Source organism: Anolis sagrei, chromosome 1, assembly GCF_037176765.1.
Source record: "Anolis sagrei isolate rAnoSag1 chromosome 1, rAnoSag1.mat, whole genome shotgun sequence".
Taxonomy (NCBI): Eukaryota; Metazoa; Chordata; class Lepidosauria; order Squamata; family Dactyloidae; genus Anolis; species Anolis sagrei.
Genome location: NC_090021.1, coordinates 35,667,948 through 35,692,876, shown reverse-complemented (window position 1 = coordinate 35,692,876; position 24,929 = coordinate 35,667,948). Strand labels below are relative to the sequence as shown.

General features: G+C 39.9%; 2 protein-coding genes across 2 annotated transcripts in view; one reads left to right on the top strand and one right to left on the bottom strand.

The window, feature by feature from the left end:
* The window catches only part of SPATA17 (spermatogenesis associated 17), a 98,467-nt gene extending 75,507 nt beyond the window's left edge, over positions 1-22,960 (bottom strand). Inside the window, 6 exon segments of the mRNA XM_060754256.2 lie at positions 2,636-2,739; positions 9,758-9,808; positions 13,650-13,731; positions 17,569-17,658; positions 22,841-22,917; positions 22,919-22,960. Of these exon segments, the coding sequence (XP_060610239.2) occupies positions 2,636-2,739; positions 9,758-9,808; positions 13,650-13,731; positions 17,569-17,658; positions 22,841-22,917; positions 22,919-22,960 (446 nt within the window).
* Positions 22,961-23,178: 218 nt separating this feature from the next.
* Positions 23,179-24,929, top strand: part of GPATCH2 (G-patch domain containing 2) — a 115,634-nt gene continuing 113,883 nt past the window's right edge. The window contains exon 1 of the mRNA XM_060754255.2: positions 23,179-23,385. Coding sequence (XP_060610238.2) covers positions 23,252-23,385 — 134 coding nt within the window. The 5' untranslated portion in view covers positions 23,179-23,251. The remainder of the gene's footprint in view (positions 23,386-24,929) is intronic.

The window sequence follows — 24,929 nt, the reverse complement described above, 5'->3', positions numbered from 1 at the left end:
CTAGAGAGGTTGATAAGTAATCTTAACTCTTATTCACCAATATGGGGCCCTTTGGTTCTGCCAGAGTAATATTTTGTTGCAGAACCTGCAAAAAAAAAACCCTAGGTCAATGGTATATTGTCACCTGCATATCAATTCAATACAAAATGATCACCTCTACATCAAACTTTATCCCGTTTTCTTGTCACTTGCTACATATAATTTTGTTTCCATACACAACACAACAAAAATAAAATCAGGGGGAAAACCCTATCCACTGTGGCTTTTTCACCAAGCAGTGTAACAAAACAAAAAAAAATCCATGGTGGTCAGTAGATTGCCTCATTTCCGGGAAGCTGAAATTTCTTCTATTTCAGGGCATACTGCAATCCTCGCTGGAGAGGCTAAACCCTACACTAACCTCAACCATAATCACAAACATCAACCTCAGTCCTTCAAAGCTTTAAAATTCACACGGGGACCACCTTCCACTTGGAAACCAATGTATTTTGTGCTATTTGAAGAAAAGGTTGAGACACCCAGAACCATCTAACCATAGGAGCTTGTCCCTAGATTTCACAAGCTCTTTCATCAGATAGGAGGCTTTATTAAAGATTTGGCGGAATAGTTAATTTAATTTGGGACTTAACTATTAAAATGTGGAACAAATTATTCACAAGGATTACAGTTTCACAATGTATCCTGGATTTTTGAATGAACAGGGATTTGTATAAGTTCTGACTGCTTTCTTTGGATAAAAAACAGGAATAGAACTACATATTATGTTGCTAAGTGTAGGCTCCCAAATACATATTCCAAATAAATTACAGGAGTCAGAGCTGGACCTTAGTGCAGAATAAGTTGGAGAGAAGAGAATATATAGCTCTTACTTTGACTTTAAATGCCTGCACAGTTTTTTCTCCCCCACTATGTTTATTCCAGGTTGGGGGGGGGGGGGGAGGCTAAAAATTGTCTGATCAGGATATGCACAAGACAAATGTCAGCTAAAAGAATAGATAGGTACCTTCTCCCTCCCAGTTCTCCCCTGCAAAACTTCTGGTTCCTGCACTAGTGTCCTAAGGAAAACAGCTGGGAATCCCATGTTAGTTTCATAATTTATAATTTTAACTAAAGGGTCTCCTATGAAACCAGTTTCAAATGAAGTTTAAAGCCATGAGCCATAGCGGAGAGGTTCTGGATAACACATTGTAATGAACTCAATCTATTCCTGGAATTAGCTCATTTTCTGAATTGATTGCATAATACCTTTAATGCTGCAAAACATTAAGTAACAGTTAAAGTCAATGTATATCTGAAACATTAAAAGTAGAAGCGGAATTGACTGTATTGTAAGTTTTCCTATTATAAGCTTTATAATGTTTTATTAATGCTGCCAATCTGTATCACTGAGCCAGTTTTTAATTTCATGAAATCATTTTCTTGTTCATAACCCGAGGCAATTTTTGTATATAGGGCTATAGGTTACAAGTGTACACATTCGGAAAGTGCATTGTCAGCTTTTAAATTAATCAGCCCAATTTATCTTTGTACGAAAGATACAGTCTCACTATGAAAACAAATTCTTACATATGTGTTTACACTACTAAATCAGACTGGAATGTAGAAAACATAGGGTTTCTTTTTGACTATATTAATAATAAAAATAAAACTATCTTACTTATAATATGAAGTGAATCAACACAAAGTATATCTTTTCTACACTCAACCATGCATCCTACTGATATTATGTAATACATAAATACAAAACATACTGTTTCTACACAGGCTTTATTTCCACTCAGCTAAAACACCTCCCAGCATTGCCTGAAAGGAAAGAGTTTGGATCATCTAAGGACTATAATAGCAAAAAGCCTATCTAGTCACATTTCATCTTCAGGAGTGCTCTCAGGCAAAAAAGCCAACATGTTAAATAGGATGGATTTCACAAATCGATTTGAATTCACTGGCTAAATACACCAAGATGGGACCAAGTCAAATCTTGGGGAAGGACAGGAAAAGAGGTTCCAACTAAAGATCTGTAAACATTTCCTGGTGGTAATAGTTGTTTGACACCTCAGCGTGTGGTGGAGTCTCTTTCTCTGGAGGTTTTTAAGCAGATGCTGGAGGGCCATCTGTCAAGAGTGCTTTGGTTCTGTCTACCTCCTAAGGCTAGGGTTACAGGATATAGTCTCACACTGGATTAAAACAAATATGGAGAAACATGGTGCATGATTGGTATATGCCTTTCCTTCACAAACACACTACAATGCGTGTAAAATAGTAAAATAATACTTTGATACTGGAGGAACAGTAGTAAAGGATATTTTTCTATTTAACATACACAAAAAATCTCAAGTTTTTTTCTTCTGTGAAAATACAAAAAGATAAATTCAGTGTTGCTCTGACTCTTGTGTATTTCAGGTCTGTATTCTGTCCAGCTGATTCAGTGGACTCAAACATGCACCATGCACACTGGTAGAAATGAGATCATAACTTGGTGCCATGAGCTTAGGTAGAAGCAAAAAAGGAATACATTATATATTGGATAATGAAGGCAATTCTTTCCATGAAGAAATAATTTAATTAGCTCCATAAACTATTTAGGAATTGAAAAAAAGAATTTTAAAGTTCTACCACTCAGGACTTTTATCTTTACCTGATCATCTCATTATTCAAAGCAATAGCTTCCAGGTACCTCTTCAGTGCATAATAATTATGGATATATTTTCGGACGTAATAGCCTCGCCATCTTTTTTGAATCTGGGAGAGAAAAAGCACATATATTTGCTTCAATATCTTTTCTGCAATAGAAGAAAAGTCTAAAACATTTATATGAAATTTGTGGTCTTCTTTGTGAAGGGCGATGATGCTTTGTTATTTGGAATATTGCTTGTTCAATAACACAGATGCAAGATAAATAATACCTTTGAAATGGCTTCATCAATCAAGAAATTAAAGAGGATATTTCTAGTACATATAAACTGACAATGATTTTCTATGATAATTCAAAAGAAGTGTTGCTCTGAAGTTCTTTAAAATGATATCCATTCATCTAATCAAGACAGGCTATCTGCTATTTATGGTAGCACTGAAACAAATTATTATTATAATTAAGTCAAAGCACAATTAATAAAATTAGTCACATATTCTAGCATTTCTGAAATTGATATCTTTTAAATGCTTTAAATTGTAACTCCCATCAGCCCCACCCAGAAAGGATGGTAGTTACGAATAATGATATCTATAGTTGAAACCATCTGGAGGTCACCAGATTGAGGAAACATAGCATAAAAAATAAGATATTTAACTTCTCTACATTTCTTATTTTTAAAGTTGTGCTCACCGCGATGAAATGGTGAAGAACAGGAAGAAAATGTAAACATTGCAAGGATTTTTTGAGGGGAGGCAGGGTTAAAGAAAGGAAAAAGAAATAAATGAGAGGAAAGATTAAGGGTATTGCTGTGATGCCATGGGTTTATCTATAAAATGTTGCTTGATTTATTTTGAGAGTATGAAGTAAGTAGCTTTTGGGAGTGAAGAGGATGGACTGTGAATGCTGATTGGTAGAATGTTTGAACAGATTTGCCTGGGATTGAGAAGTGTCCAGCTAGAAACGAGTTTGAGAAGGGTTTGAGTTAGACTAAGGGTTCACGCCCAGCCTACCAGCCCACCTGAGACCTGAGATCATCAGGAGAGGTCCTTCTCTTGGGCCCACCTCCGTCACAAGTGCAGTTGGGGGAAATGAGAGAATGGGCCCTCTCAGTGGTGACTCAATGGCTCCGGAACTCCCTTCCCAAAAAGGTGCGATTGGCCCCCTCTTTACTGGCCTTTTGCTCACAAGTTAAAACCTTTCTGTGGAATCAGGCCTTTCTAGAAAACCTGTAATAGGCAATGACGAGGCAGCTCCTGGTAAGGCATATACATCACTGATGGCTATCTCAGTCTTGGCAATGTTTACATGACCTAAAGAAGCAGAGCTTCTAGGATCTTTAGTATAATGTTTTTATGGATAACCTCTGTGGACTGAGGCCCAGGGAATTTTTAATGGTACATTTCATATTTATTAAGCTTGTTATATATGGTTTACGTAATGTGCAATTTGTTTATCTGTTTTGTTTGGGGTTATGATATTGTGCTTTTTGTGTCATGTCATTTCTGCTGTTTTAACCATTTTTCGCTACTTTAAATCCCACTCATGGGAGAAAAGCTGGATATAAATATATAAATAAATACACAAATACTTTGAGTTGAGTGATTGGTAAGGGGCTGGTTTAGCTTTAGAGGTTAAAGTGTGTGGCATTTTAATTATTTTTATACACATACCAATATATATGAAAGTCAAAATATGTCTGTCTGGCCATCTGTCTTGACTTTCTGTTGGTACCACAAATGCTGTTGCTAGGCAATGCTATTGGGTAAGTGAGGGCCTCTCAGAGAGTTGGAGAAGGGAGAAAGGAGAAAGAAAGGAAAGGAAAGGAAAGGAAAGGAAAGAGAGGGAGGGAGCAACACAGAAAAAGGAGGGAAAGAAGGAAGGAAGATAAAAGAATGAAGGAAAGGGGGAAATGTATGAGGGGAAGAAAAGAGAAAGAAAGGTTTAAAGCAGGGAGACAGTGGTCCCAACAATGCTGGGTTTATACTCTAATATATACATGTATATACACATAAAAATCTATTATATATTTAACCTTTTAAATATGTTTTTGGCTTCTAGAATTACTATCCTTCTGAGCACTTGGTTTCAGACAAGATACACGTGGTGGCAGCGTTGAAAATCCCGTTGGAGATAATAGTAATAAAAAACATTATGGGCACTTAGACTGATTCCACGATTGGCGTCATACAAGGAGGACAGGAAAATATCCTTATGTGTGGCAGAGATGGGGATAAGCTAAGCTCTCATGCTGAATATTTGCAGAGAACACCATGGAAGTTTTATTTTGATATTATTATTTGCTGTTTGTATTTCATTTTATTTTATTTGTTTACTGTAATTCTGAGCTTGGCCTCATGTTAGCCGCCCGAGTCCCCTTTGGGGAGATGGTGGCGAGGTATACATAAAGTTGTTTATTATTATTATTATTATTGTTATTATTATTAATAATAATAATTTCACATTGGGTGAGTTAAGAATAAAGACTCCTACAGTTGCCAGTAATATAGTAACATAGATTTGCCATTTGGTTGCGAGTTGCCTTCAACCACTTAGGAAACAAGTGTTCTCAGCCTTTGGCAAAGATTAAGTGCAGGACTTCTGGAAGTGACATTATTTCTAGATCTGCTTTGTTTATGTACAAAATGCAACCAATAGTTTTACTTGTTTAATTCTTCTGTTCTTCTACACAGAGTAGGTTTTCTATTTTTTTTTTCTGAAAAAGGATGGTGCCAGAAAAAGTATAATGGCAGTAGAGCAGAACAACACATTAAAAAACTCTTTACAAGAAAAACAAAAATAGTAAAAGGAATGTAACTATACACAGAAAGATTCTTACAAAAGATACAGTCAACAGTACACTATATCGTAGGGTCTCTATGTTTTTGCATCATAAGCAGTTCAGGCCACCAGATGACATGTGCTTGACAGTCCTTTTGTATTCTTGTGCCAGGTGGGCAATAAACTGAGGAAGTTTACTGAATCTCTAGTGGATTGCAACTTGTGAGCAACATTTGGCTTGGCAAATCAAATTGCACATGCTAAGAATGTAGTTAGGGATCATATACAGTATATTTTGGGAGATTTGTTTATAACCCCTTCTTCATTAGTAATCCTTACATGCTAATTTCAGCAAATGTTTTCCAACACAAGTATTGTTTTCTCTCAAGCTTTGCCACACTGGTACCTTTCTGACATATTAGAGCACAGCCAATATCCTGAGTAATATTATAGCAGTCACAGATTAACACGTGTATATGGCAAGAGCATGGGAAAGGATGTCCCAAGTAGTCCACATATTTTCACTAACATTTTTCCCAGTATACTTATAATTGTCTAGACCCCAATATCAAGTCATTATAATCTGAGCTGAAGACAATCTGTTCAGTCTATTTCTACATCTAATTTTTTATGTTTCTTGATATGAGTGGCTTTTCTAAATTGGTTAGCAAAACTAATACTTGTGTTCATATATGTTTTAACTCCAAGGTGAATATTTAAACATTCCCAGAAAACTCAAGTCTGTATGACCTTCAAAGTAATTAGCAGGTTTCAATGGTGATTGGTACCAAACAATTATTGTCATTGATCAGTACCAAACAGATAATTTTAAACAAAGTCATTGTGTGCTCAGCAGATTACAGCTTGTTAACGGGCAAGTTCTAAATGACCTCTTAAGCTAGTCAAATCAATGATGCATATTCCTCATTAAGTAACATCAAAATGTAAGTGGTCTTATAAATAATGTTTATTTTAAGCACTAAACAAATGGCAGAACCTTGATATATCAAAAGCCATCTGCTCATAGAAAGGATTTTTTTTTAAAAAAAATGAATGGGGATTACTTTCATTGTTGAAAATTCATAGCAGCCCTTAAATCTGATGAGTGAAAAAGACTACTGTATTGCAATTTACAGTTCTAACAGTAAAACAGATTTCTGAAAATTATACAATATAGTAATTGCTTTCTTTTTCATGTTCCAGAGGTGAGAATTTGATAGTAACTGGTCAGATATAATTAAGGAACAACTTTTAAGAACAGATGATAATACAAAATCCATTACCCTAACCAGATACTTTTCCTTTCTGCCTGAACCTAATTTGAAAACTGTTTTTCAAAGCTGAAGGAATGCTGTATTTGTAAACAGCACCAGGATAGACAGCTACAGTTTCTGAGTCATATCAGTCTTGCCAAGAGATACATCTCCCTCACACTTTTTCATCCCAAGTAACCAACCCGTAAGTAAGATTCAGCAAGGTGGCAGCATGGGTCTGTACAGACTAAACAAAAACTCTGAAAAGCCCAATCAAGCTTTTGATTTCCTATTTCCACACAGTAGTGTGCATTAATGCTAGCATGATCCACTTCTCTGCTAGTGTGGTACCATTGTTTTTACTGTGTTTATATGAAAAGCTTTAAATGCAAAATATACTGTCTGATCTTGGAAGCCAGGCATGGTCAGCGCTGGTTAGCATTTGGATGGGAGACTGTCCAAGAATAACAGGCACTCTAGGCTATATTTCAGAAGAATGGATGAGCAAAACACCTCAAGAGTATTCCTTGCTTAAGAAAACTCAATGAAAATCATGGGGTCACTATAACTCTAGAGGTGACTTGAAGCTACATAGTGATGTAAAAATTCAGGGAACTGCAGTTATGGCAGAACTCCACTGAACAAGTGCAATCATACTCTGTGCAAATTGAAATAAAGATTTGCTGAATGGAGCAAAGATAGCAAAATTACCGTATGTACTGAAAGAGTGGGAATGTTAAGCTCTATGGATAATCTGATGATTATCCACCTCCTCCTCCATCTCCTCTATGTTTGTTATCAATTAGATTTCTGGTTCATTGCAGTTCACCTTATTCCAACTGCATTTTCCTTGAATTTTAACAAAACAGGTAAGTTGATACTGATGGAAAGTATGTATGATATAGCATGCTATGTGTCTTCTTTGTTTTCAGGATGGGCAAAGAGATGTGCATGGGGTGCCAGACTAGGATTTGGAGACATAAAAGCAAAACTGGTCATGAGATTCACTGGTTAACTAGACATTACAACTTATTTTAAAGCATTCTAAATCTTCTAAAATGTTTAGATTTAGTTCAGATAATGGACTTCATGCTGGTAAATATAAAATAAGTATTCTAGTCATACCTACAATTAATACTTAAACCAACCTACCATCTGCTATTGTAGTCAAGTTGTAGTGGGGGTAGGGGGTAGAGAATGGAGAATGCGTAGGATACAAATGGAGTCAAACAGATCTAGGTGCAATTGAACTGTGCACATGCACAGTAATGCAGAGTTTCACATGCAATATTTCTTAAAACATTCCATTTAGCAGTATATTTAATAATTTACCGTATTTATATACCACTTTTCTCAGCCATTGTCAGATAACCAAGTATGTGCCTTCAACCTGGCTCTGACTTTTTGTAACCCCATCACAGGGCTTTATAGACAAGATTTATGTAGAGGTGATTTGTAACTTGCCCAATGGATGTCAATGGCTAAATGTGGATTGGAATGTTTGATTTCCCAGAGCATTAATCTGGCACTGACATCACTAGGCCATACTGACTCCCTTTAACCCGTACTAGTTGGACTGCCTCTAGCTGCCTATTCTTTATTCCCACAATTTGAATATTTATTTTATTCATTTAATTTATATCTTTCCTGACACCCAATATGGATGTGAAGGGGTTCCATAATGATCAGTATGATCTTAATGATCCAGAAGACTAAACTCAGGCTGCTGGAAGTGACTTTAAAGCAATGGGAATTATATGTATATCACTATTTTTGCATGATTTTAAATAATTGGTTTTAAGGTTTTATATGTTTTTTAATGATTGTTTTAATGTATATGTTTTTATGATGTGTTTTTGGTATCGAATTGTTGCCTATATATGTAAGCTGTCTTGAGTAGGCTATAGGGTTGAGAAGGACAGGGTATAAATACAGTAAATAAAATAAATAAATAAATAATTTCATGAGCAATTTCTTCTATACCAGATAACCTGTCTGGATACTTGTTTTCTACATGTATCATTCAAGGAGGACCAAGGTTAAATTTAAATTTAAAATCTTAAATCAGGTGGTTTATTGAAGTTAAACAAATTTTAGTCTCCAGCTATGACCCAAAATTCAGTCCCTGCACTTTACTTTTGTCCCCTGCCCAAAGATATAGTGTTCCACCTCATATTACACTTTATCCCTAATTTTGTTATCTTGTATTTGCACTTTATCTATCAGCTCTTTCCTCACAATTATTTGTTTTGGCCCCCTCCTGTCCGAGCCCAGAATTGTTTTGCTATTTCAGACTACTGGTTGTTTATGTTGGTTGTTTTTATATTGTGTTATGCTCTTGTTTGTATGTTCTAGTTTTATGCTGTTGTTTTATTAATTTTAATGTGTTATTTTAACTATGTTGATTGGTCTGTCCCCAAGTAAGCTGCCCTGAGTCACGGAGTACAAAAATAAAGTTATTATTATTATTATGAAAAAAGTATGAGTTTTGATCACCATCTGGACAGAATACTAGTAGCAAGCTATATTGTCTATTCCATCTTGTGTTTCCTCACAGAAGAAAAACAGGATATAATGAAATAAAGCAGACCTTCAGTACCCAAGGAAGGTTCCAGGATCCCTCTCCCCACTGTAGGTAACAAAATCCATGGATGCTCAAGTCCCTTTGTATACAATGGTATAGTAAAAATATGTTTCTCTTATATAAAATGACAAAATCAAGATCTGCTTTTAGGAATGTTTTGGCTGGAAATAAATTAAAGCTGTGGATGATTAAATCTGTGGATGAGAATCCATGGATATGGAGGGCCAGCTCTATGCATACTTCAATAAGTAATATTTTCAAAAGCTATAATGATATGACTCAACATGTGCGTAAGAATTTACATAGTGGGACCTTAAATCAAACTGCAATGTTCAAAAATACAACTAGGATTACTCAGTGTAACTTTAAATTTGTAACTATGTACCATTTCCTCAGTTCACCATCAGCATATCAATCAAGTTTATATTATTCTCGGTTGCTCATTTTATTAAAAGCAAATTCAGAGCACAATTGACTTTTCATTTGTTTAACAAGTGAAGAAATATTTACCCTGACAGCCATTTCATTGTAGAAATTCATCTTCATAATAAAATATGCTGTCTGTGAATCAAGAGGGAGGGGGAAGAGATGGCATACATTTCAGTTACACAAAGAGAATACTCCTATTTTTACATATAAAAGATAAGAATCTTTATACATAATACATAATAAGAGTTCTAGGCTTAGAAGGAATAAAATCAAACTTTGTATTGAAGAGATAGGCTTCTTAATACATAATGCAGGCTTAACCAGAAAAATCTATGGTAGTCAAACTAGCAGCTAATGGAGATATATGATCATAAAATGCTCTCCGCTGAGTTTGATAATCAATGGTGCTCTACTGAGAGTAGAATAACAAAGCAGAAATATTCACAAGTGCTGGTGACACGTAGTATTGTATGATTTATTCACTGGGGTTCTTTTAACCAAAACTCACAGAAACATAAAAGGAATTCATATTTCAAGACGTCTGGTTTAATGAAAAATTCAAAGAAATGCTGTCTTCAGTCGAAATCGTTCAAGGATATGGATGCGGTGATGGAGCAAAATTGTGCCTTCCAACCATCTGTACTAAATGTTATGTACTTAGTTGCCTCCCGAGTAATCCTTGGGAATTTTGTTTCATTTAATATTCATTCTAACATCATAAAATCATAAATACAATGATAACATGTTACAGTGAATCCCTTGATATAGAAAACATTTTCTGGTTCCCTTCCAATAACGACGAATCCTGCTCTTACTGCTGAAATATCCTGTTACAGTGAATACTCACTTGGCAGGATAGGTTATTTTAATGGATACATCACTTTACACTAAGCTTTCACATCTGTTCCGCCCTCTAATTACAAATGCAAAATGAACATAATTCACAACCGTATCATAAAAAGTTAAGTAAGTTCTTTCAAGGCAGATTTTTTTTTATTTAACATAGCATGCAAGCTCTTATGGGGAGTGGGGGCAGCATCTAAGCTACAAATCTGAGGGGAGAATACTTTTCCCTGATATGTAGTCCCCTGTTCTCTCACTCCTCTCCCTGGCAAATAAGAATTCACTGTAAAAGAGTTTCGCTGTAATTAGTGTTATTTGAATTGCTTAGTCTGATCCAAAGGAAATTGTCTGTGGAGAGCAGCAGGACTGGATTATTTATCAACAGTCTGGGCAATTAAGAAACAGTTGGCTGCAATATGTTATTTACAAACGAACACAATAATGCTACTTCATTTGAAATTCATTTTCTTCTTTATACTCAGTGAGGCATAGTTCCTTTTATTTAATTAAAGATGGCTTGTAAATGCTCAATTTAATATTATATTGTTTCCTTAATAATGTGACCTTTCTCCAAAAAAGAGTGATCAGAGGAAAGGGCATCTTTTTTGAGAAAATGGTAAAATGTTGATGTTCTCAAACTAGAAAGTATACCAGTTTGGTGAGATAGTTTGCCTCGCTTCTTTCCAACTTCATGCGGCAAGTGATAGGACATTAACACAGAAAACCTACTCCACTTCTTCCCATGATATATTCCATCTTCATCCTGATTCTACTTTGGAACACATTTGAAATTGCCTGTTCATTGAGTGAAATATTGTGGACCAGATGTTCACGCTTGTTATCTGATCAACCTTGTACGTCTGTGCAAAACTGTTAGGGCAAAATATATGAGGCCCATTCTACACTGACATATAACCCAGATTTTCAAACCAGATAATCCACAGTATCTGCTTTGAACTGCCTTATATGCATTTATAATAAATAAATAAATAAATAAATAATACTTTGGATTGCCGTGAGTTTTCTAGGTTGTATGGCCATGTTCCAGAAGCATTCTCTCCTGACATTTTGCCCACATCTATGGCAGGCATCCTCAGAGGTTGAGGGATCCCTCAACCTCTGAGGATGCCGGCTATAGATGTGGGTGAACCGTCAGGACAGAATGCTTCTGGAACATGGCCATACAGAAGTTGCATGCTTTTGTCCTGTTTGAATTAGACCTATATTTCTTAGATATACAGTACAGCCCTCCTGAAAGAAGCATACAGTGTTCCTTCACATATCGTGAGGGTTACGTTCCAGGATCACTCGTGATAAGTAAAAATGCCCCCTTCTCCTTCCCTCCTCGCCCTCTTTACCTTCCTCTTCCTCCTCCTCATCGCTGCCTGGCCCTCTTGCCGCCGCTTGGGCCCTGCGATTAAAGAGGTGGCAGATGTGTTGTGGGGCCCTGGCAGCGGCGAGGAGGAAGAGGAAGGTAAAGAGAGTGAGGAGGGAAAAAGAGCCACCCCTCACCCTCTTTATCTTCCTCTTCCTCGTCGCCACCAGCAGCAGTAAGAGGCCCAAGAGGTGGTGAGAAGGAGGAAGAGAAAGGAAAAGAGGGTGAGGGGGTGGCTCTTCTTCCCTTCTCGCCCTCTTTACCTTCCTCTTCCTCCTCCTCACCGCCGGCAGCAAGAGGCCCTGGGTTTGGCAAGGAGGAGGAGGAGGAAAGTAAAGAGAGTGAGGAGGGAAGAAGAGCCATGCCCTAGCCCTCTTTACCTTCCTCTTCCTCCGCTCCCAGGGCGTCTTACTGCCAAACGGCAGCAAGAGGCCCAGGCGGCGGCGGCGAGGAGGAGGAAGAGGAGGGTAAAGAGGGTGAAGAGGGAAGAAGAGCAGCATCTTTACCTTCCTCTTCCTTGTCACCACTGGGGCCTCTTGCTGTGGAGGCAGCACAGAGATCAAGAAGCAGTAAGAGGCCCAGGTGGTGACAAGGAGGAGGAGGAAGAGGAAGATAAAGTGGGTGAGGTCGCAGCTCTTCTTCCCTCCTCGCTACCATGTTCCCTCACTATTATATATATATACACCCGCGAAACAGCGAGTCCACGGTAAGTTAACCGCAAAGTAGCGAGGGAACACTGTACTATGGAATCACCTGGAGAACACAGAAAATTCTAAATGACTGGATGCGGGCAGGTGAAACCACAGGGACTGGTCACATGTGCATTCGGTTAGGTGGGTTCCCTTTTGGCTAATCTGGCTTGTTTGGCTGGCTGTAATGGCAAGGGCTCAGCCGTCATGTTTATTTCGACCGAATAAAGCCAGTCACAAGAAGAGGTATTTGATCCTACTCAGGCTAGTTCACTTTTACTATAGCCTCTTGAGTTTATTTAAGCTGTTAATGGAGTAAAAGGGCAAAGACAGCAGTGCCCCCTTTGCTTCAGACAATGCCCATTTTTCCTGTGCTTCAGGAAAGGAAATAAACAGATAAAATCTCCATGATTTTATTAATCAGGCCTAAAAGGTAGTTCACTTTTCTACAGTGCCAGTTAATAGAATAGTGGAGCAGGAAACAAAATCATACTTTTACTCCTTTGCCACACAGCCAATTCCAAATAACCAAGAACAATAACTCACAGTACAACAGCTGTGAGATGAACAAATATTTGTGTCTCATGGTTTCCCAAACCATAAAGCACACAAAAGGTTTTGTGAGATCAAAATGTCAAGAAATATTCAGGTGAAACAATATATGAAGTGCTTTTGATTTTAGCAAAGAAACAGCTATACAATGCAATAGGGAAATTAAACAGCAAGTTGTGATTCACTGCAGGGTGTCCCTCTTTGGAAAACATAAACAAAAGTTCAAATGAAGCCAAGGTCTTCTCTGTCATGTTTCCCTTGGCTGAAGTTCTTTTATCTTTTTTCCTCAGAACAATTGATCCGCAAGGCTGCCATCAGTTTAGACAACTTAGTGAGACCAATTTTGTTTTATTTCCCTTTAATCCTGATCACTTATGCCTGACAGAAAACATGCAGGTTTGAAAGCTTGACCTGATAAAAGAGATCTCACAAAAACTTCATGCTGATGTATCAATATTTTGGAAAGCTTAGAATTTTAGTTAAAAATAATCAAAAATACAAACTTAATTTTTACCTCTGCCATTTTTCTGAATATTTTTCTTGCTTGATAACCTCGCCACCATTTTTGGATAAACACCATCATTTTGTTCAAATACCTAGGACAGAATATCTTAATAAGTAAATAATATTTTTTAAAGAGCAAATGTTACTATGAACTACTGAAAGCTACTGAATTTGGAATTTTCCTACATTTAAATGTACAATTATTTGCCACAAGCATTACTGCAGTCAGCCCTCCACATTTTTGGGTTTGACTTTTGCAAATATGGTTAGTCATTGATTTGATTGAAATGATATTTCTAGGAATTTCTTGGTCTTGTGACTCTATAGTCAACTTCCTGTGGACATTGATCACAGTCACGGTTATAGATTCCTAGAGAGGTAGTGTCTAAGGTAAAACAAAGAACATGTTTTTTAATGGTCTTTCCGTTTTTGCAGGTCCTATGTCTCTAAATGTGTAGAGAGCTGACTGTAACTGTGATAAGTGAAAGAAATAAAGTTTCACTCTTTTCTGTAATGCCGAATGTTAAGTGTCGTCCTAGGAGAAAAAAAATAGAGATAAAGATATGAAAAGATAGTAATTTAATATCAATGCCAGTTTTTGAGAAGTTTGAAAATTTAAACTTGGAAAAATAGTACAAAGAAGTTCAAAGTATTGGACCAAAGAGATAATCTGGAATGGAAAAGAACTGCCTTGCAGTTTCCCTCAAATACAGATTAATTGTGCTGTTTTGGGTGTACTATTCCTTGTTGAGTAAACTTTACTTTATTACCCGTATTTTCCACGTTAAGTCACTTCTTACCAGGAATCCTGGTGAGTTGATTTTCTTCTACCATGCTTGTACAGCGCTGCCCTTGCTGCTTTCATACGGTCACCGCATACAGTGGGGATGCGGCTGCGGCTGATTTTGAGCTGCCCCCACCATATGAGGCGACCGCAGATTCTCCAGTCCAGCTCAGAAGTTTCAGCACCCACCCTATCAGATGACACCCAGCGTATAAGATTCATTCATTCATATTCATATTTAATTACTTATTAATCACCCTCCATCCGAGAATGCTCTAGGCGATTTACAGCATGACCCCTGACTTTTGAGAAGATTTTCCTGGGCTAAAAAGTAGTCTTATATGCCAGAAAATACAGTAATTTAGAGAAGTATAGACCAGTGAACTTGCACATTCTAACTGGTGATCTTTTGAAATCCATATTATTGGTAGGAGTGGGGGTGGGGAGATGAGGATCAGACAATTATACTATAGCTTCCCATCTCAGACATTAACATAATGGTGTGGTGTAAAAGACCAGGATAATAATAATAATAATAATAATACTTTATTTATACCCCGCTACCATCTCCCAAGGGACTCGATGCGGCTTACATGAGGCCGAGCCCACAATACAAGCAATAACAACCACAATACAAAGCAAAATACAAATACTAATACAAAGCAATTAAAATAAATCTCATACACAAATAGCATAAACATTGAACAATAGCACAAAACACATTTAAAATCTATGGCTGGGCCAAATTAATTAAAGTTAAAAAATAATGCTGGGCATAAACAAGATAGAGGAGGTGGGGCATCGGTGGAAAAGTACAAGCAGTCCTAAATCAGTATGAAGTGCTTTTAGAGGACATAATGCTAAGGGTTCATTATTCTGGGAAGGCACACTGGAACAACCACGTTTTCAAGCTCCTCCTAAAGACTTCCAGAGTTGGGGCATGCCTGATGTCCTTAGGAAGTGAGTTCCAGAGTCGAGGGGCCACCACCGAGAAGGCCCTCTCTCTCGTCAGGGAAAATTGGGGGGGGGGGGGGGGTAGAATATGGACCTAGCTGTCATACCTGGATTAATAAATTATAATTTGTTACATACGTAATAGTAATAATAATAATACACTTTATTTATATTCTGCCCCTTTCCCCTAGGGGAGTCAGAATGGATTACAGCATTTATATAAACATTCAATGCCTTTACAATCATATATAATGGGAAAGACAAACACAAACAAAGGCAGAGGCTTCTTTTCATTTCTGGCTTTATCTTCACATTACGTGTTTTTGAACTGCTAGATTGGTAGAAACTGGAGCCGACAAATTGGAGTTCACCCCGTCTTGCGGATTGAACTGCCAATCTTCAGGTCAGCAGTTCAGCAACACAAGGGTTTAATCCAGTGGTTCTCAGCCTGTGGTTCCCCAGATGTTTTGGCCTACAACTCCCAGAAATCCCAATCAGTTTTCCAGCTATTAGGATTTCTAGGAGTTGAAGGGCAAAACATATGGGTTTAACCCATTACTCCACCGCAGCTCCTCTAAGTTCTAATTGTCCCATATTATCATGCTCAAGCCAGCATCTTTCAATTTCACAGGAATGAGAATAAATAGCATGCCCTTCTGTACACACATCTGCAATTCCAGACGAGTGCAAGATTGTTAAACAAGAGTACTCTATGGAATTGTTAAATTACTTGTCCCATATTAATCCATAACTATTAGATTGCCAAACAGCAAGAGGAAAGCCCTTTTACCTTTAAATCTCTACCATGTGGTAGATCAGTAGGAGCTTCTCCCATTCCTTGTAGTCTAGTTATCTCATCTTTGCTCTACCTTCTACACTATGAAGGCCCCATGAGGGAAAAAAAATCTTCTGATACCTTACACAGCTATAATGGTTTTCTGCACTATTGTAAGGCATTTTACTTTGATACTGAATTATGTGTTGAATAGACAGTAAAGAAAGCCACTTCCACCACCAGAAAAGATCCTGAGCAGCTGAGGAATCAATGAGGATGTTGGTTTTGTTTTGTTTTTTTTGGACAGAGACAGTTTTTGCTTCCACTCAAAGCATTTATTGTGGTGCCATCAGTGGCCAAGAAGATCATGCTAATAGTATGGTCCCAAAATAAGTATGGAGGAATTAAGTAAATGGAAAAAGTTGGAATTAAAGAGGAATTTTTCATCCTTACTGGTTCCCATAAACCTGCATGCTGAACAATACATTCACAGCTTTTTGGAGAAACAGTCTTTTAAAATACATTACATAAGCCTATGTCTGCATGCAGATTCATTTTAAAGAGACTTGCATAATCAGATGATTGCCATCCACACAGCAATAAGTAAACATGATTTCCATAATTTATTTAGTCTACCAATACTTTAAATAAGGTAGGCAACCTACCTGGTGTTATTGAACATGACTCCAATTAGCCCTTACAATCAGTAGTAAGGGAAGACATGAGCAGCATCCCAAGAAAATCTGGAGTGCTACATGTTGTCAATCAGACATGGGCAATGCTAATTCAGAGTTGTGCCACCTGTTTTGATTAAGCTTAAACCAACTCTCCTGGCAGAATCAATTGCTGACAAACGACTCCAAAGATTTGTTGATAGAGCAGTATCAGCAAAACCATACTGGCTGGGTAAGATATGCTGGGAGAGAAGGGGTGAAGCAAGGGAAAAGATGAATTGCAGGTCCCAACCAAGCCCAGCCAAGTGATACAGCCACATATGCACCACAATGTTAGGCCAATGTTAGTTGATAAAGAGCTTTTGGTCTTAAAGGCCAACTTAACTAACACTAGGACAACTTAAAACTGTGTTACACTTGTCCTCATTTTGTGTTGGCATTGTGGCTGCGTCCATTGGCTGAGGGAAGTTTGAATCTGGCCTCACTCAAGTTTTCCTTTGTCCCGCCATATTACTGCTCCTTTCGCTTCTCTGCCTCTAGAGCATTTCAGCAGCAGATGACTCTTTTGGAATATTTCTGAGTTCAACCGGCAGAAGATTTCTGCTGGCTGTCTTGTGCTTATTCCTAAATACTTACAGCCAATGTATCTTTGAATTAGGATTACATGGCATGACTGTAAATGGTTTTAGCAAGAAAGAAATCTATTTGATGTCAGTAAATAGATGGATATAAATTAAATTACCTTATGTAAGCTCGGACTTTGCATCCTCTAAACCAACTCTGAATTATTACAGCAGCATTGTATTCTGATTTTCTGTATTGATCAACAAACCTGAAATCATAAAATATTAAAATGTGTATTTTTGTCATTATATTTATGAAAAGAAAAAAAATAAACTCACATTTTTTCCCTCAAAAGTATTCATACTGTGCAATTAAATCTATAAAAATAAACTTAACTTGCCATAGCTGAGAAACACATTTCCCTTAAACTGCAGAATCTACAAGCAGTCTAAATGTACCGTATACACTTGAGTATAAGCCAGACTGAGTATAAACCAACGCACCTAATATTACCACAAAAAACTGGGAAAACTTACTGACTTGAGTATAAGTCGAGGGTGGGAAACCCAGCAGCTACTGGTCAATTTCAAAATAAAGATACCAATAAAATTACATTAATTGAGGCACAACTAAGTTAAATGTTTTTGAATATTTGCATAAAACAGTAATTTAAGATAAGACTGTCCAAATCTATTGAAATCATGATTCTAACCTTCTTCAATGTAAATGTGCTTATGTATTCTTCCAATAATAATAGAGTAAAATAATAAATGTAATAACAACAATAATGATAGAGTAAAATAATAAATATAATAAGAACAACAATAATAAATAGAGTAAAATAATAATTGTAAGAGGAGGGAAGATGCTTGCGGGGCGAGGGAGGATGAGAAAAAGGTTCTTGCAATGAGAGAAGAGGAGAGGAACAATATGGAAAAAATGGCCTCCAATATGGATGTCTAAAATATCGAAGTGGACACCCTTAAAATGCCTGTATGAGAAGGAGTTTTACCCCAACTGGTGGAAGGACATGAAGGACGAAAGTTACTATTGTATTAAACATTGTATGACATAAATGGTCAACTGACCCCCATAAGTAGGATAATAGAAAAAGTGGGTAATCATGAAATATGTTGTGTTATACAATGTGTTATTACAATCTTATGTATGTATCCATATGGTGTTTTTATGCTTTAATTATTGCGTGATTTAAGAGTGATTTGGTTGCATGTTTACTATTACTATATTGTGTTTCTTCTGTTGTAAGCTTCTCCGAGTCCTTTCGGGGAGAGGAGGTGGGATATAAATAAAGCTTATTATTGCTATTATTATTATAAGGAATTGGTTTAACCTGTTTGCTAGTAAAACTGAATTACAATGTCTCAAAATGATGCAAATCGAACTACTTCATCACACTAGAGAATGAATCCACTTTAAATCCAGCTTCTGACTTCTGCAGAATTCTGGGGTTTGTAGTTTAGTGAGACTGTTAAAGGCTTCTCCCTAAACTACAAATCCCAGAATTCTGCAGGAGGCAGCACCTGGATTTAAAGTGGATTCATTCTCTAGTGTGATAAAATGTTTGGAAAGCTCTGGTCTACACTGTAGAAAGAAAATCATATTCTTTTCATATGTGCTGACATGTGAAATCCTTAATGATTCACTTGCAATGTGATTTCTTTAGATTTTAATCTGAGTTTTAAAAATCTAACTATTTACCTGATAGTTTTACAGAAAACCCAGATTTTGGAGTGTGTGGCTAGGTAGCCCTTCAGGTGGCATTACTTTGGTCTATTGTTTCTAGGGAGGAGTTAGCAGTGGGCAGAATGGCTGGGCCTGGATCTACAGTGCCATATAATTCAGTTTCTGAATCCAGATTGTTTGCTTTGAACTGGATTATATGGCAATTTGGCATTCTCTGCCAAAGAGGTGTCAAACTGCACTAATTCAACAGTGTAGATCAAGCATGGGCAAACTTGGGCCGTTGGTGTTTTGGACTTCAGCTCTCATAATTCCTAACAGCCTCAGGCCCTTTCCTTTCCCCCCTCAGAAGCTGTTAGGAATTGTGGGAACTGAATTCCAAAATACCTGGAGGGCCCATGTTTGCCCATGCCTGGTGAAGATGCACTCTTCGGGCCCTTCTATACAACCATACAACCCAAATTATAAAGGTAGAAAATCCCAGAATCTGCTTTGAACTGTGTTATATGAGTCCACACTGCCATATATTCCAGTTCAAAGCAGAAAATGTGGGATTTTATTTAGCTGTATGGAAGGGCCCTTCATTGCCTGATAGGGCAAGACCTAAGAAAGCACATTGGCTGGATCTACACTGCCATATAATGCAAACTTGAGTGCATTATGTGGTCAATGTAGACTCAGATAATGCAGTGTGAATTGCATTATAAGAGGCCCCTTCCACACAGCTGACTAAAATCCCACATTATCTGCTTTGAACTGGGATATATGGCAGTGTGGACTCAGATATCCCAGTTCAAAGTAAATAGTGTGGGATTTTCTGCTTTGATATTCTGGGATATGGAGCTGTGTGGAAGAGCCCTCAAATATCCCAATTCAAAGCAGGTCTCGGCGGTGGCCGGGAGAGCTTTTGTACAACTAAAACTTGTGTGCCAGTTGCGCCCTTACCTTGGGAAGTCTGATCTGGCCACAGTGGTCCACGCTCTTGTTACATCCCGTATAGATTACTGCAATGCACTCTACGTGGGGTTGCCTTTGAAGACTGTTTGGAAACTTCAATTAGTCCAGCGGGCAGCAGCCAGATTACTCACCGGAGCGTCATACAGGGAGCATACCACCCCTCTGTTATGTCAGCTCCACTGGCTGCCGATCCAGTTTCGAGCACAATTCAAAGTGCTGGTTTTGACCTACAAAACCCTATATGGTTCCGGCCCAGCGTATCTGTCCAAACGCATCTCCTTCTACGTCCCGCCTCGGAGTTTAAGATCTTCTGGGGAGGCCCTGCTCTCGGCTCCACCTCTATCACAAGTGAGGTTGGTGGGAACAAGGAGCAGGGCCTTCTCGGTGGTGGCCCCTCACCTGTGGAATTCACTCCCCGGGGAAATTAAGTCATTGACATCCCTCCTCTCTTTTAGAAGGAAATTAAAAATATGGATTTGGGACCAGGCTTTTGGGTAATCTGGCAGACAGACAAAGGACAAGCGACGACTAGAACTGATGGATTTGACAATGTGGAATTGAATTTACGGACTCTAAGCTGGCAAACGTTGAGCACTAGATTGGCTTTATGGATTATGATGTATAATGTATAATGGATTGTTTTAATTACTGTTTATATGTGTTTTATTTTTATCTTATTGTTGTGCTGGCATCGAATTGTGCCTTTTGTAAGCCGCCCTGAGTCCCCCCTTGGGGGTTGAGAAGGGCAGGGTAGAAGTGCGAGAAATAAATAAATAAATAATAAAGCAGACCTTGTGGGATTTTCTGCCTTGATATTCTGGGTTATATGGCTGTATGGAAGGGCCCTGGAGACCCTTCCACACAGCCCTATATCCCTGAATATCAAGGCTGGAAATCCCACATTATCTGAGTGTGGATTCAGATAAACCAGTTCAAAGCAGACATTGTGGGATTTCTGCCTTGATATTCTGGGTTATATGGCTGTATGGAAGGGCCCTGGAGACCCTTCCACACAGCCCTATATCCCTGAATATCAAGGCTGGAAATCCCACATTATCTGAGTGTGGATTCAGATAAACCAGTTCAAAGCAGATGTTGTGGGATTTTCTGCTTTGATATTCTGGGTTATAGGGCTGTATGGAAGGGCCCTGGGTCTACACTGAATGCAGATTTACATGGCCGTGTAGATTCAATGTATTGTCGAAGGCTTTCATGGCCGGAATCACTGGGTTGTTGTAGGTTTTTCCGGGCTATATGGCCATGTTCTGGTGGCAATTTTTCTCCTGACGTTTCGCCTGCATCTATGGCAAGCATCCTCAGAGGTAATGAGGTCTGTTGGAACTAGGAAAAATGGGTTTATATATCTGTGGAATGACCAGGGTGAGACAAAGGACTTTTGTCTGCTGGGGCTAGGTGTGAATGTTTCAGCTAATCACCTTGATTAGCATTCAATGGCTTGGAAGTGCCTGGGGGGAATCTACATGAAACCGTTGGGAGAGATCATCCGGAGTTTCGGGGTGCGGTGTTATCTGTACGCAGATGATGTCCAACTCTGTCACTCCTTTCCACCCACTACTAAGGAGGCTGTTCAGGTCCTGAACCGGTGCTTGGCCGCTGTGTCGGACTGGATGAGGGCTAACAAATTGAAATTGAATCCAGACAAGACAGAGGCACTCCTGGTCAGTCGAAAGGCCGAACAGGGTATAGGGTTACAGCCTGTGTTGGACGGGGTCACACTCCCCCTGAAGACGCAGGTTCGCAGCTTGGGTGTGATCCTGGATTCATCGCTGAGCCTGGAACCCCAGGTCTCGGCGGTAACCAGGGGAGCATTTGCACAATTAAAACTTGTGCGCCAGCTGCGCCCGTACCTTGGGAAGTCTGACTTGGCCACGGTAGTCCACGCTCTGGTTACATCCCACATAGATTACTGCAACGCGCTCTACGTGGGGCTGCCCTTGAAGACTGCCTGGAAGCTTCAGATGGTTCAGCGCTCGGCAGCCAGGTTGTTAACAGGAGCGGCACTCAGGGAGCATACCACTCCTCTGTTGAGCCAGTTCCACTGGCTGCCAATCTGCTACCGGGCACAATTCAAGGTGCTGGCGTTAGCCTACAAAGCCCTAAAGGGTTCTGGCCCCACTTACCTCTCCGAACGCATCTCCACCTATGAACCGACGTGGACATTAAGATCGTCCGGGACATTAAGATCGCCCTGCTCTCGGTCCCGCCTGCGTCACAGGCACGGTTGGCGGGGACGAGGGACAGGGCCTTCTCGGTGGTGGCCCCTCGGCTATGGAATGCCCTTCCTGTAGACATCAGACAGGCCCCTTCGCTGCTGGTGTTTCGGAAGAAGGTTAAGACTTGGCTCTACAAGCAAGCGTTTGGCTAAACAGTGCAACTGAACACAGGAAGACGGTAAAATTGAACATAGGAATGGCACAAGGATTATGAGAATGGATTTTGCTCTGTTATCGAGGCGTCATGAATTGATAATAATTGTTGATTTTGTTGTTGTGTATGATGTGTTTTTAACTGTTTATTGTTGCGATAACCTGCATTGTGTAAACCGCATTGAGTCGCCTAATTAGGCTGAAAAATGCGGTATAGAAATAAAGCAAATAAATAAATAAATAAATAAATCTTTTGTTGAGAGTGATTTTATGTGCGAGTGTTGTTTTGCTGTTGTAATTTTTGAGTTTTTTTTAATACTGGTAGCCAGTATAGATTCAGTGTAGACTCGGTGTAGATCCAGCCTCAGGTTCCTGACCAAGGCCAGGCCTTGCGCTCTGCGTTACCTGTTCCTGTGGAAATACTCCTCCTTCAGGCCCGGGAGCCCTTCTTGCAGCCTGGCCAGAGTGACCATCCTTGCCCCCCTCCCATCCTGCTTCCCTGGATGGTGTACACGGCGTCGCCATGGCAACGGGGCCGTACCACACGACGCGGGGGGGGTGTTTGTGTGTGGAATAGGCGCGTGAGGTTTGTCTCCTCAAACTGGGAGAGAGCGGGTGGGGAAGAAAGGAAATATAAATCACACAGACGGACGAAGGAAGTGAAGCGGCGAGGGAAGGAAAGGCGGTGCTGTTTTGTGTTCTTTTTCCTCCCCTTCTTCTTCGAATGGTGGCGCCCAGCTTCCTCCCAGCGCCGCGCTACTTCCGGGGTAGCATCCTGAGGGAGAGAGGAGGCTTCGCGCGGAGCCTCGGAGGTGGATGGTGGCCGTTTCCCCCGAGTGTCTACCGAGCGGATCCCGCCTCCTCAGGGAGCGGCCTGCGGCGGGCGCCGGGTACATGTCCCGGGGGGCCGAGGCCACCCCGAGCAGACCTCCGGCCGCCAGGAAGAGCTGGTGAGATGCAGGAGGAGGCAGAGAGGGAAGGAAGGCCTCGCCTCTGGGGCTTCGGGGAAGGGGGCCGCATCTTGGGCAAGGAAGGGGTCAGGCCCCGCCGTGTGGGCTAGGTTGACAAGCGGCCATTGGGTTGCATCAGGAAATAAAGGCTCTTCTGGCCTGCTGGGCTGTTTTATGGGACCCTGATTTACTATTATTGCATTTATTTATTTATATTCCGCCTAGGCAGAAAATTCCCCCGGTGGCGCAGTGGGTTAAAGCACTGAGCTGCTGAGCTTGTTGATCGAAAGGTCGCAGGTTCGATTCCGGGGAGCGGCGTGAGCTTCCGCTGTCAGCCCTAGCTTCTGCCAACCTAGCAGTTCGAAAACATGCAAATGTGAGTAGATCAATAGGTACCGCCCCGGCGGGAAGGTAACAGCGCTCTATGCAGTCATGCCAGCCACATGACCTTGGAGGTGTCTACGGACAACACTGGCTCTTCGGCTTAGAAATGGAGATGAGCACCACACCCCTGAGTCAGACATGACTGGACTTAATGTCAGGGGACTACCTTTACCTTTAGGCAGAAAAACCATGAGAGTGAAGGGTATTTGAGGCAAAGATGAAGTTCCGGCCCGGTTTACCTGTCCAAAGGTTCTGGCCCAAGTTACCTATCCGAACGTATCTCTGCCTATGAACCCACCAGGACGCTAAGATCTTCTGGGGAGGCCCTGCTCTCGATCCCGCCTGCATCGCAAGCACGGCTGGCGGGGACGAGGGACAGGGCCTTCTCTGTGGTGGCCCCTCGGCTGTGGAACGCCCTTCCCATGGACATTAGATCAGCCCCTTCGCTAATCGTGTTTCGAAGAAAACTAAAAACCTGGCTGTTTGAACAGGCGTTCAGATAAATAGTGCAATTGAACGATGAATATAGGAACGGATTTATGGATGACGAATTGGATCACGATTTTAGTTACGAGATGCTAATGTGTTGTTATTGATGTGTCATTATTTGTATACTAGGCTGTTAATAGTTTTAAATATTGTATGTTGTATGATTGACTCTTTTGCTCTTGTTGTGAACCACGTTGAGTCGCCTACGGGCTGAGAAACTGCGGTATACAAGCAAAGTAAATAAATAAATAATAAATAAATGTATTCTCTCCTATGAACCACCAAGACAATTAAGATCTTATGGTGGGGCCCTGCTTTTGCAATCGCGTGTGGCGGGAACAAGAGACAGGGCCTTTTCTGCGGTGGCCCCTTGGCTATGGAACTCTCTCCTGATTGAGATCAGATCTCCCCCCTCCAGATCTGCAAAGATACAGAATGGGGGACAATGCCTGGCTCGAGAGCAATACATGTGAAAAAGATCTTGGAGTCCTCGTGGACAACAAGTTAAACATGAGCCAACAATGTGATGTGGCGGGAAAAAATCCAATGGGATTTTGGCATGCATCAATTTTGGCCTGCATAGTGTCTAGGGAAGTCATGCTACCCCTCTATTCTGCTTTGGTTAGACCACACCTGGGATATTGTGTCCAATTCTGGGCACCACAATTCAA